Source organism: Ceratotherium simum, chromosome 22 (assembly GCF_057802395.1).
Source record: "Ceratotherium simum simum isolate JZ-2026a chromosome 22, ASM5780239v1, whole genome shotgun sequence".
In the NCBI taxonomy this organism is placed as follows: domain Eukaryota; kingdom Metazoa; phylum Chordata; class Mammalia; order Perissodactyla; family Rhinocerotidae; genus Ceratotherium; species Ceratotherium simum.
In genome coordinates this window covers 14,623,881-14,637,282 of record NC_141921.1, presented here as the reverse complement: position 1 = coordinate 14,637,282, position 13,402 = coordinate 14,623,881, and the positions used below count along the sequence as shown (strand labels likewise).

Below are 13,402 nucleotides of genomic sequence, written 5' to 3'. Positions count from 1 at the left end.
CCTGTGTCTACCTCTACACGCACAAGACTCTGAATCAGTTTCAGTGCAAACATTTTTAGATACTAAATTGTAAATAACTTCAGATACTAGTGGCCTCTGTGAAGTGGACACTTCAGGGCAGCAAACAACCAAATGATTTCTTTGTAGCTACCTGTATACATATATTTGTCATGAAATTAATGTAAACAAATCTCAGGTTGGGTGCAGGAGGGGTCCCCCAGAGGCAGCACTAAGGGAGGGCATACAAGTGGAAGGGTGCCAAGTCCAACTTACTATTCCAGTGGAGGAAAAAATCTCTTTGGGCAGTGCTGTGGCTGTGTCCACTATGTTGACAGAAAGCCTACAGGCTCTCTCTAAGCTCCCCAGAGAAGCAGGGACTGCCTCCCAGCCACCTGCTGTACCCCAATAGCTTACTATGAGGCCATGAGTCAGAATAATACTAGCAGTAATTCTACTAATAAGAGCTGACACATATAGCTATTACATGCCAGGCACTGTTCTAAGCACTTACATTTATCCTCCCAACAGTCCTATAAGATTGGGACTATTATTAACCCCATTTTGCCAATAAGGCAAATGAAGCATAAAGAGTACAAGTACCTTACCCAAAGCAAGTCATAGCGCTAGTAGGCGGGGGAGACCAGACTCAAATCCACAAAGTCCAGTTCTAGAGTCCATGTTCTGAACTACTATGCTATATTGCTTCTCATCAGAACAGCCTCTACCTCAGCTCCCCTCACTTTGGAGGTCCAGAGTCCACATTCTGGGACTTGGGCACATGCAGCCAAAGCCTGTTGAGTTAATCACCCAACAAGGTAGGAAAAAGTCAAGTAACATGCTCAGGATCACAAGACGAATCAGAGGCTTGGTTAGACAAAGACCATCTTTCCAGTCAATGCAAACATTGCACTAAAGATCCACCAGCTGGGGGAGAAAAGGTAGGGGTGAGTAACAGGTGATCAAGACAGGACCAGGCCCACTCAGGCAGACAGAGGGTTCTGGTCATGCAACTTAGATAGGAGCCCAGAGAAGCTGGCTGGGCTTCAGAAGGTCTTGCCCAGTAATCCCCAGGGGCTGCTGGTCTCTTCACAGAAGACTACTTCCCCATGGGATACTTCATAGAGTCCCTGTTCTCTGTCCACACCTGATAGCCAGAAGCCAGAACTGGGAAACAGTTGCAAGGCATGATAACAGATTTTAAAAATCACTGACCAGTAAGCAAGCAATACACAGATGGACATCCTGCCCACAATGCACTGAACACTTTTCTCACACATTGGCTCATTTGATCCCACATCTCTGTAAGGCAGGCAAGAATTACTGCCCTAGTTTATAGAAGAGAAAGCTAAGGTGGTCATTGGTTTAAAGTATGGTCCCTCCCAGGCAGCATCCCATCACCTGGGAACTTACTAGAAATGCAAATTCCTGGCCCCCACCTCAGACTTCAAATCAGAAACCTTGAGGGTGGAGCCACCAATCTGTGTTTTAACAAGCCCTCCAGGTGGCTCTGATGCTTGCTGAAGTTTGAGAACCATTGGTCTAGACTAGAGCAGCATTTCTCAGATTTCAAATTACCTGAAGATCTTGTCCAATTACAGATTCTATTTAGCAGTGGAGTAGGGCCTGATATTCTGCATTTCTAACACGCTCCCAGGTGATGGAGAGGCTGCTGGTTCTCAGACCACACTTCGAATAGCAAAGGTGTAGTCTAGAACATCTATGCGACTAACTCCTTATCTCAGAGATCCTGCCCAAGTGAGAATCACAGCCCAGGGTTCTCAGCTCTTCTCTCAAAACAAACCCTTACTTGGCCCACTTTCAAGCACCTGGGGCAAGCCCTTTAGATCTGCCAACCACTCGTGGCTCTTGACATCAGACATTTCATTCTCCTTGCTGCCAAGAGCTGAGGGAGAAAAACTGGCATGTCACATCCCAGAACTCTATAAAGCAAATTGGCACGTCTCTGTTAGGAAGCCGGCAAGAGGTCTTCTTGTCATGGCAATGCCTCTCCTTTTAAGAACACTGTCAAGACCAGGGCATCAGCCACCCACAGAGCACTCATCACACTATTCTCTCCAGAAAAACACCTTCCTTCTGTCCATGAACCAAAAAGCAGGATTGGATACCTCTCCTATGAAGACCTTACAGATACAAACCAGGAGCTATCTTACCGCCCCTAGTCCTGAGAAAGGCCTAACACTGGCCACAGATCTGGAACAGGATCACAGCAATTCCTGCAATGTCCCAAGGCACCAAGCTGGGGACTCCTCACCAACATCACCACCCACCACATTCCACACCATCACCATAAACTTCTTTAAGGCCTGCCCTTGGCGTCGTTTCTCTAGCCATGTTAGCTTTCTAGTAAAAGTAGACCTCACAAAACTGGTATGTTTCATCCCATTCATCAGCCTCTGCCTCCTCCAACCCCCAACTAACTACTAATCCCTTTCAGTCGATCAGTTGGGCTTTCACTCAAATGCTTCTAGTGCTGGAAAAAATACCCGTGAACAATGTAGACATAGTCACTGGACTCCATTTCCAGACACTGCAATCTCAAGCCATGGCTCTCAGCTTGTATCACACTTTTGGAGAGCAAGATTCCAAGCTTTCTAGCCAGTTATCATCCTATCTACCAAACCATCACTACCTACCTCCCACAGGCTAGTGGCCAAACAGTTCATCATATAGATCCTTGAGGAGTCACTACCTACATCACCACAAAGGAACTCACCGATATCAGTTCTCCCTATACGGATCTTCAGCTCGGCGCCCTCCATTTACAACATCCATAGGTTCCACACTCCACTCCTTACCAAATCTCTTACCACCACTGACTCCCAGGAGCCCACTAGCATGCAAAGGAGCTATATGAGCTGCTTAAGAGCATTGTTTTCAAGCTTGTTATCGTCCCAGCACATCTAAGGGCTACAACACATAACTTCTCTCCACTCCCACCATCACCACCTTGGTCCAACCCACTAACATCTCTTTCAAGTAATACCCCCTAACCAGTTTCCCTATGTTCATTTTTAACCCCTTGGAACACCATCCCCTCCATTCCTATGAACTCTGGCTTGCAACATCTATTTGTTTTTTCTCTTCCACTCAACAATGCATTCACACCTCCTATTCTGGCTCACCAACTTTGCTCCCAACCTCACTGTGGACTCTGCACACTCCCTTCCTTTCAGCAACACTGGCATCTCCAAATAAGAGCCTCTGCCAGCATTTAGCCTTCAGACCAACCCTTAGCTGGAAGGGCCTCTCCAGGACTAGACACTGAGCACAGCACTGGAACAGAAGTGGAGCATTCAGGCAACAGACCTGTCTGCTGCCCACAGACCAAGATCTCCCACTAGCCAAATACATAGAGGGACAGGGGGCTAAACAGCAGCCCATTCCAAGGTACCTCTACTTCAGATTAAAAGCCTCCCTGATGTTTGTCTCTCCCTCCAGAGTCTACTCCTCCTTTCTGATTCTCCCAGCACCTAACAGAGCTTTGCCCATGGTGGCACCCAATACACACAACCCTTCTCTGCCTGTCCCAGCCTGCTCACCCTTCTGCTGCAGACCTGCCAGCCTGGGGGACCATTGTCAATCTGGAAACACTCTTGCTTCAGGCTTTTAGGCTATGACTCAATTTTCACAGCTAGGGCTCAAAATTCATCACATAAATGTATGACTGTGGGGCCTTTTTAAGTATTGTGAACACCCAGGATAACAGAATAAAAAATCATCATCCCAGTGGCATCTTAATCAAAATGATGCAGGATTCTCTTTTCCAACAAGACACAGAGATAAAGAAAGCATCTCCTAATATCAGTTTCCTCGTGTCAAACAACTGAGATCAGTCTACAAAGTAAGAAATGTAATCAATAGAGGGGAGAGGAAAAACAAGACAGCACAGGGGCAGGGAGAAGTGAAGCCTATGGACTTATCCTAAACACTCCTTTGGCTTTCACTCCCCCTACCACTACCCAGCCTACCGGCTTTCTTTCTATGGCTGTGCACTTGTTGCTGCCGCTCGGAGGGAGCACTCAACCCCTAGCCCCACGCCCTCCAGTCACCTCTGCTGTCGCAAATCTTCTCTTGTTACCCAGGCCCTTCTGCCTCTTCATTCACCCTTCCTTCCTCACTCTTCTCAGTGTTAGCCAGCTGGCTGTTGATCTGTTTGAAGGGTCCAAGCCTCTCTGGTCTTTTGAAGGTGGGTCTTCCCAATGGATGCCTAGCAACTCCAGATCCAAACTGCCAGTACTTTTGGGAGTTGGGGGGGAGGGTGCCATGTCATTCTCCAGCCCTTGCCTCTCCCTAGAGACCTAGCAGCCCAGCCCAGTGCTACCTTCAGTGGCAGCGGAGGTATCAGATCAGCCCTCCCTGGCAATGCCTCAGAGACCCAGCTCACAGATTTCTACATTGACTTGCACCCTTTTTGCCCACACTTTATTGGCTAAAATTCTCTTAAACCTCTTCTAGCCTTCATACTCTCACAGCATCCCAATAAGACCTTCTAGCTTGAATGTGAGAAATACCATAGAACTGATACAGATAATCCTACTAACCAAAAGGTGAAATATTTGCCAGGTTCAAAGTCTTCATTCTCCCTCTTCCTCATTTTCAATATTCCCATAAACAAGCCTGCAATCCAGGTTCGTTTTTTCAAACTTAGGCCAATTCATTCTGGCTTACTCTGTGAGCACCTTCTTTCATTTCTGCCACAACAGTTCTGAGAGGCCTCGGGCCCACTTGGCCCTCTCCAGGCTCCTAAATTTCTCTTAACACGATGCCTATGCAACCCCTCCCCCACACCCTGAGCAGCGTTGATCATTCCTCTCCTCTGTGCCCCCACTGTACCAAGTACTTACCTATGTGATTGATAGTAGTTATCATACTGTTTAACGGTGCTCGCATGTATGTCTACCCTCCTCAACTATGAGCTCCTTGAGGGTAGGGGCCATTTCTTATTTGTCTTTCTATCCCCAGCACCTAACACAGAGCCTGAAGTTGCAACCCAAAGAGTAAAAAGAGGCCTTTTCATTGCCTCTGAGATGGTTACAATGAGGTCCTCCCCATTCCTTTGCAGACTTAGTTGGTTTTGTCATATCCAACAAAAACTTTAAAAGGCAGCTCAGTGTCACTATTAGTTTACAGTCCCTGATTTCATTCATCATTTATCAATGGCCCTATTCTTTAGCGCTCTTCCCCACCACCAACCTTAGCCCAGTGTCTAGCAAAATCTGCATTCCAACAGCTGACTCAGCCCTGGGGAGGCCACTAGGATAATAAGAGGCTGGGGGGAATGTTTTCTGATTTGCACTAAATTATGTGGTGATTTTGTTACCAGTGACCCAGTGCTCCCCAAGGAAAGTTCCTGGTCCCACCCCCAGGCAACTCCACAGCCTAACTACACAGCATGGCAGCTGAAAGGTATAAACCCTGGGGAAGGTAGAGAAGCAGTCTGAATAGAGCAAATAAACCCACTTCGATCCTGACTCTGCTATGCCAAACACACAAGGCCACACCACCATGCATCAGTGCTCCACTCCCGGAGATGTATATTTTACTTCTGCATTGCTATGTCTGCTCCAAATAAACAAGGGCCCTTCGGCTTTCATGTGAAGTTACAACAGGGCCAAGACCTGGACACAGCAAACGCTTGTTTCCATTGAGGGAGCAGTAGTGAGGAGCCACTGTGAGAGTCAGGGGGAGGCCCATCCCTACGAGGAACCACCAGGAAACAGCAGCCTGTGGAGGAGGGGGGCTTTGGGAGGGGGCGGGGGAGGCACCACATTTATGGAGGCAGCAACAAAAAGGACAAAAGGGCCTAGTGGGCCGCCCCATTCCCACCACCACCGTCACTGGCCACCAATAGAGGAATTCATTTATAGTGACCCTGGAAGAAGAAATGTGTTAAAGCAGAGATATAACTACAAAGAAAGGCAATAATTGGTCTGATGGGCAGGGGAAAAATTATCCCAGGAGTCAGAAGCCTGTGCAAGAACACTTATGGCTCACACAGTCGTCATAACTCAGCCCCCTCAAGCATTCTGTGCTCTGTTTATAGTGTTAACTTTAATGTCTTAACATATAACACCATCCGCACCAACACAAAATACTACACACGCCAGATGAGGCTGAGTTATAGTTGCTGTGGGAAGCATAACTTTGAATTTCCTGATTTTGGTGCATTTAATCTCAACCATAATGTTACATTAACGTCGGTTTTGCATTTCATTTCCCAGTTTAGAAGAATAGCATCAGGGCCTTCGCCTGTCTGTGCAGAAAAAAGTGCAGGCTGACTGGGGCCTCAGGCAGAGGGACCACAAGCCAACAACTGGGCTCTCTCGCTAAAAAGCTGGGCCCGACTCCTACTTGGAGGAGCTGCGACCAGGACAAGTCAATGGGGAGGGAAGGGGGAGTTCTTGCTCTAGGGAACTGCCTTTCTGTCCACTTAGAGAGTGAGGGAACCAAGGACAGCGTGAAGCAAAGAAGTCACATATGGAGCAAGAGCAAAGTATGTGCACTGGGTGGGGGGTTGGGGGTGGGGGGATCCTGCCTTTCAGCCTTGAATGGAGGAGAAGGGAATCAACTATCAGTATAGTTTGATATGTAGGCATCTTAACCATTTTCCTGTGAAGTTTTCCAAACTGTTTCCCTCACAAAAGACTAATAATGATGTGGCAGCTCTAAGTCATACTAAAGTCCCCCAAATGCCTCTCTTCTATATTATTCCTTCTCTTGTCACCATCAATCCTCCCCCCACCCTACTCTCCCAAAATAACCCAGCATCTGGACAATTTTCTATAAAAGAGAACTCCTTTATTCATAGTTCTAACTCAAGATGCAGATGGAGTCTCTTCAAGGTGTCTTAAAAAAAAAAAGCCCCTGTGGACAAAGACCAAACACTAGAAAACCTCAACCCCAAAGGTCATTTTTCTCCAAAGTTATGGGCACTTGAATACAGATGAGAAGGAAAACCGTCAGCAGGGCTGCTGCAGAGCAGTGAGAAAGACTACACCCAGAAGCCTGATGGAGGCCAGAGGGAACTCAGGGAGAGAGGATGGGTGGCAGCCAGTTGCCGCTTCCCAGACGAGGAGAGCTGGGCTGCACCTTTCCGGGCCATCTGACAGCTGAGGTTACTTCCTCCTCCCCACGTGCTGTGGCCTATATCTCATTTTCCTCACTTACATTTGCTTCGGTGTTTGCTGAACACTGAGGTGGTGAGAGAACTTGCCCCCAGGTTAAAGATGCACAATTAAAGATCCCACCAAAGCTTTCAGGCTGCTCCCTGGGCCTCTGGGTCACAACCACCATCATTCGATGCACATCCACACCAAAAGGAGCAACATGAACTCCTGCTAGCGAGGGCAAAGGAGCCACAATTCTCCCAAAAAAACCTACTTCTAATTCAGGAAACAATTCCTATAGCAAGAAAGGAACTGTATTCCTCAAATTTAGAATCTCTAAAGCATTTTAAACCACCTAAATTAGCATTTAAGTGAAAAAATGTTTTCAAATGAAAAACAGTCTCATATTCAACCAATACCTATCATGTTAATCTGAATCGACCCATATAAAACAAAATGAGGGCAAAAACCAGAAAGTGAAAGCCTATTACTGGCAAAGTAACCACTCCAGTGTCACCTAGCTATACAAAGTACAAAAATAAACAGTAAAAATGATGACAAATGGAAAATACAGGATGTTTTACCATGTTTGTAACCAATATTGTTATTCACCCAAATACAACAGAGCCTACACCTGTTAGTTTTTCATGGTGGCATTCCTTTAGGATAGTCCCAATAAGCTGACTCAGGGACTTCTGAAAACCAGAGACATAAGAGAGAAATGAACCCCAGGCCAAGCCTCCAGATAGGCCCTGGCCAAAAACTTGTTCCTGCCTCCTACACACCCAAGGGGTATGTCACACTTCCATAAGAATCAGAAGTGTACTATGTAGGGGCCTCGAGAATTGAAAGCTCCTGGGAGCCAGGCAGCAGGGGAGCTGGGATTGTTCTGATTCATGGTCCCAAGCCCACCCCCAGGAGGCATACAGACCTTGCTCATAAAGAATCTCTGTCAAGTGGACAGCCATCAAGCCATTCTGAGAGCACCAGGGAGGGCTGATTTAACTCCTACACCATATTCTTGTCCTTTTACTGTTTCTTCTAGAAGTTCATTCTCACCCCAAATCTCAATTTTTCCTGCTTCCATTTAAATTCATTTCTTTTTTGTCCTTATTAAAATGAAGAGCAAGTTATCACCATCCTCTTTCGAACAACTATTTCCCATATGACGAATTTATTTAGTCTGGACAAGAAATCAGTCACTAAAACCATATTCAATTTCTTTTCTTTCTAAGTCCTATTTTTGTGCCTCTAATGATTTTTGTTCCTCTTATCCTGAACTTTTCCAATTTCCCCACTGCCCTTGTTGACCAGAAGACCTAAACAGCACAGAGGCTCTAATGAGAACCTGACTTATGATAACCTCAGAGGAAGGATGCCATCCTATCTGCCACTGACAACTTCTCCAATCCACGTTCCAAACTTTCTCTGAATCCCATCAGGATCCTGCTACCTGCAAACTTTAGGGAAGATTTTTTTTAAAAGACAGAGAGAGAGGCTTTAAGTTGCCACTAGCAATAAGTCTCAAGTCAACCCAGAGCTGCCCCTCCCTTTCCCGAGAGTGGTCCAATGGGTAGTCCAACGGAGCTGCCAGGCCTCAAACTCACCTTCCTACCTGTTCATCATAGCATTGTAGAGGCTTAATGACGTAGAGATGCATTACATTTATCACTTGCCCTAGATCCACTCAAATCCATCACCATGTCACAGCAAGAAGTTAGATTGATCTGACAGGATTTGCTCTTCTTCACAAACCCATGTAAGTTATTACTCAGTACCCTATGCTCTTCTAGCTGTTTGCTGATTGATTATCCGACGATCAGGTCAAGTATCTTCTCTGGAATCACAGTAAACTAACGGGTCTATAATTTCCAGGATCATTCGTATTCCCCTTTTAAAGATAAGCAAGACAGCAAATGCTTCTTTCTGAGTTCTCTAAAGCAACAGCTAAGGCTTTGCTAATAATGAACCAGGGCAGCCAATTCCTTAAGTGCCCGTGGAAGCAACATCATCAGGGTTCATTGATTCTGGAGATAATCTTTAATCAGGCCCAGATCCCGCAAAACAGCATGAAGCTCTACCTCAGCCTAGGTTTAGAAGGCCTTGGTGCCTAAGCCGGGAGGAAGTTGGTGATATAAGTGATTTAAATCTGTACTGCACTATGTCTTCAGCATTGCAATTAATAAATAAAAAGAACGAAAAATAAAAAGAACAATGCCCCTGAAAGAGAGGTGAAAGGTGATACTGGCAGACCAAACTGAGATATGAATCAGGCTTCACCTTCAACAACATTGGCAGGACCCTCTGTAGGACAACAGAACAGAGCTACATCATTATCTGAGATTATAATCTAACTGAAAAGTTCAGAAACAAACATACATAAGCATGTGCCAGGAAGTAGAAAGCAGGAAATGCCATTAGGGAGGTGCAATCATGAGGGTTCAGAAGAGGAATGAATCATATGCAATAGGGATGTGTTGGATTTTAGACTCAGGTCCCAACACGGCTTACTCAGTGATTGAAATCTACAGCAGTAAGGGAAATAATATGGCATATTAGGACATGGATCCTTGATTCCCAAACTAAGAAAATTTACATAGCCAAAATTGCCACCTACCACCCAAGCACACCCACCACAGAATCTCCAGTAGTTTTGAGAGGCAGAGAAGACGACTCTACAGCAGAGGCAGGAGCTGAGGCTGAGAAAGTAAGCGTGGCTCAGGTAGCTCTGAAGCTCTATTTCCTTTCATCCAAAGTTCCTTCCCTTAGGACATTCTCCTCATCCTGCTGCTGGCTTCCCAAGCCTCAGTAGGCCTGATTCTAATGCCCCCAAAGCAGACTACTACTTTAAGGGAGAACAGGAGAGGAGAAAGGGGAAGGTAAAAGGGTTGTATTATCTGTTTTACGGAAAATAATCTACTATTCTAAAGATAGCCCCCCTTTCTGGAAAGAAACCATGAGAAATGAACCCAGTTTATCTTTGAATGGACCCCACTCCTCCCTGTCTCCCAAGTACCTGATACTACAGTCCTCTTTCCCCCTCTTCTTTACTATTGAAAGCACTCCCAGGCCAACATGTCTACGCATCCCAAAATTACACACCTGATAACCCAGCTCCACAGGGAAGAGTTACAGTTCTAGAGCCAGGCATACCCAAGGCCCCCACACTACAATGAACTGCCACATCAGCCCCCAATCATTTCCCCCAAAGCAAACACCAAGCATGCCAATATCACCTGATAAATAAATGGCAAGCAATAGGACATATTGGAGTATATGAGGAAGCCATTTGGTGTAAAACTAATTCGGCCTGACCTTGTTTTTCCAAAAGGGCCTGACGTGGCCTTTGAACATGCATTGTATATCTGCTTTAAGCATTTACCCCCCATGTCCCAAAGACACGAACAAATGCCCTTAAGATAGGGATGCAACTTTCCCCACATTGCCATTTCCTTAAGGATAAGCATTTCTCCCTGGGCTAGGATTTGATTGCTGCGCTCATCCTGTGACCCCACAACTCAAGACAGCAAACCTGCTACCTGCTGTGCCTATCGAGACAGCAGACCTAATACCTGCTGTGTCCATCAATCGCTGTGCCGACAGGACAATCTTGTGACTATTGTAAAATGGACACTGCAATCATATGTGATACATGCTCTTTGACTGTATATAACTGATCTGTACACCCCATTTCTTTGGTGCCCTTCCTTCCTTGGGGAAGGAAGGCCCTAGGCTATGGTCCTCAAATTTGGCTCATAATAAACTCACCCCAATTTTGATTTATAGATTGATTATGGATTATTTGCATTGACACACCTAGCACAGGTGCCTCTCAGCCACTAATCCAAGCTTCCTAGTAGCACTACTTTAAAAGGTAAAAGGTCTCTGAACGCAGCTGGTGACTAAGAAAAAAAAGCGAGCCAAGAAATTTTCCTTTCCAACCGATCAACAATGGTACTTGTTCAGGTTATCTAATGCTGCATTAAAAATCATCCCCAACTTAGTGGCTTAAAACATCAATAATCATTTATTATCTCTCACAGTTTCTGTGAGCCAGGAATTCAGGAGTGGCTCAGCTGCCCAGTCTGGCTCAGGGTTTCTCCTGAGGTTGAAGTCAGATATCCACTGGGGCTGTAGTTATCTGAAGGCTTGACTGGGGCTGGCAGATTCACTTCCAAGACAGTGCCAAGAAACATGACTGGCAAGTTTGGTACTGGCTTTTAGCCAAGAGCCTCAGTTCCTGTACACATGTGCCTCTCCACAGGGCTGCTTGAGTGTCCTCATAGCATGGTGGCTGGCTTCCTCCAGAACAAGTGATCCAAAAGAGCAAGGCTGACTGCAATGCATTTTATGACTCAGCCTCAAAAGTCACACAATGTCTCTTTCCCTATATTCTATTGGTTACACAGGGCTAGCTCTGATTCAGTGTGGGAGGGAAACTACCAAGGGTGTAAATATCAGGAGGCAAGGATCATTGGGGGCCATCTTGGAGGCTGACCACCACAATATTCCTTAAAAGAACATGCAGCAGTAGCAGGAGAAGGAAGGAAAGAAGAGATAGGAGAGAGGAAGAATGGGACAGAAGGAAATATTTTGATTCCCAAAGGCTGGTGAGACCAGAGAGGAACAATGTGCCCAGCTCTCTACAGAGAGTTCTCAGGTCTACCTTACCCTGGTATGCCTGAGCCAAGTCCTGCTTCCTAGGCAGGAACTCCAGACGATTAACTAAAATCCAGAAAGACATGAAAAAGTTCCTCTGGGTTCCAGGAAGCAAGACTCTTATCCTCCCTCCCTCCTTGCCCACCCCACCTTTTCTGAAGCAATGATGCAACAGTTACCTGAGGATGAATCTGTGGCTTGTCGCACGTGGCCTCAAAGTCCAGCACTAAAAAGTAGTGATACCTCTGGGGAGGGAACGACACCATTGCTGCCATGGATGCGCCAAAGCCGTGGGCCGCCAGCTTTCTGGTGGATATGGAGCAGAACTCCGGAACACCACAGGGAGAAAATAAGTGGGAGCCCAGCACTTTTCTTGCTCTTGAAAGTAAATATGAAGAAAATCGAGCTGCTCCAGTCTGTAAAGGTGCTAGCATTGAACATCCAGAAGCATCTAAAACTTAGGGGAGGAAAGTTAAAAAAAAAAAAAAAAAAAAGAACAGAGAGCCTGGGTTACTCCCCTCCCACTTTGCCCTGTTCTGTCTAGTCTTCAGGAATATTCACGCAATATGAACCACTCCCCAGGGTTTCTGGGCCCCTTTCCTGAATCACAGTATTCATTACTGAAGTTCAAGACCCTAATACTGGCTCCTGCAGCATCATGACAGCTCTGAGTCTCCCAGATCACTCTCAAAACAACATGCAACACTGGCCTTCATCTTTAAATGGAGCTCTAAAGTTCAAAAGAGAGGAGAGAAAAACTTTGTGGTCACTTCTCAGGTGGCAATAGTTAACATTAATGCTAAGGTTTCCAAAGTAACATGAGATGACCCAGCTGCACAATCAGTTCTGGGAGCTAAGTAGACTTAAGTAGACTCAGACAAACAGCAGAAAATGCCAAGATTCTCTCCTCAGCGCCAAGATGAGCCATTTGCCCCTGGCTTTCCTGTCAGTATCTTGACATCTCCACATACCCTCCTCCCTTCTCCCAATGTGAAAGCCAATAGAGCCAATCACAGGGGAGCTTGCTCACAATATTCTGGTGATTCCCCAGCCCCCACACCAATAAGTGGCACCCTGGGGGAATGAATAAGGCCTGCAGAGCACAGCTGGCAACAGCCTCAGGCCTTCCCATTTGCTGCCTTCAGACTCACTCTACTAGAGGCCCTGAATGACTGCAGGACTTTTTTAAATAAGGAAGAAAAAGAGAAAACCCAGATGTGGCAGTAATGGGAGCATTGCTAAAAGTCTAGTAAAGTTTCCTGAGTGAACATGTGTTAAAAAAAAAAAAAAAAATCCAAATCACTTTTCAAGTTTTCCCTTTAAATTTGCACAATGTCTGCTCCTTAGAGGGCTAACTAAATATAAAAATCAAAGCCTAAGTTTTACTCACAAATAACTGAAGCTTCCTAAAAAAAAGAAAACCCAGGAACAAAGAAGAAATTTTGTGTTTTTACCCCTTTTATACCCAACACTCAAATTCTCTCAACTTTAATCCTCAAACAAGAAATCTCACTGCTCAATACAGAAAGGGCCACAGTTTATGCCTTCTGAAGCCCCATTTTAACAGAGCCGAAAGCTTGCCTCTGAAAGGCTGCAAATGGGCACTGGCTCCCTCA

The 13,402-nt window shown here is 45.8% G+C and overlaps 1 protein-coding gene across 6 annotated transcripts in view; it reads right to left on the bottom strand.

Annotated features, from left to right (window-relative positions):
* Positions 1–13,402, bottom strand: part of ERI3 (ERI1 exoribonuclease family member 3) — a 127,210-nt gene that overhangs the window by 101,126 nt on the left and 12,682 nt on the right. For 5 of the 6 annotated variants that reach the window (XM_087446071.1, XM_014796439.2, XM_087446072.1 and 2 more), the window contains exon 3: positions 11,966–12,243. In XM_087446071.1, the coding sequence (XP_087302197.1) occupies positions 11,966–12,243 (278 nt within the window). The remainder of the gene's footprint in view (positions 1–11,965; positions 12,244–13,402) is intronic. The other variant, XM_087446070.1, reaches the window with a different exon arrangement.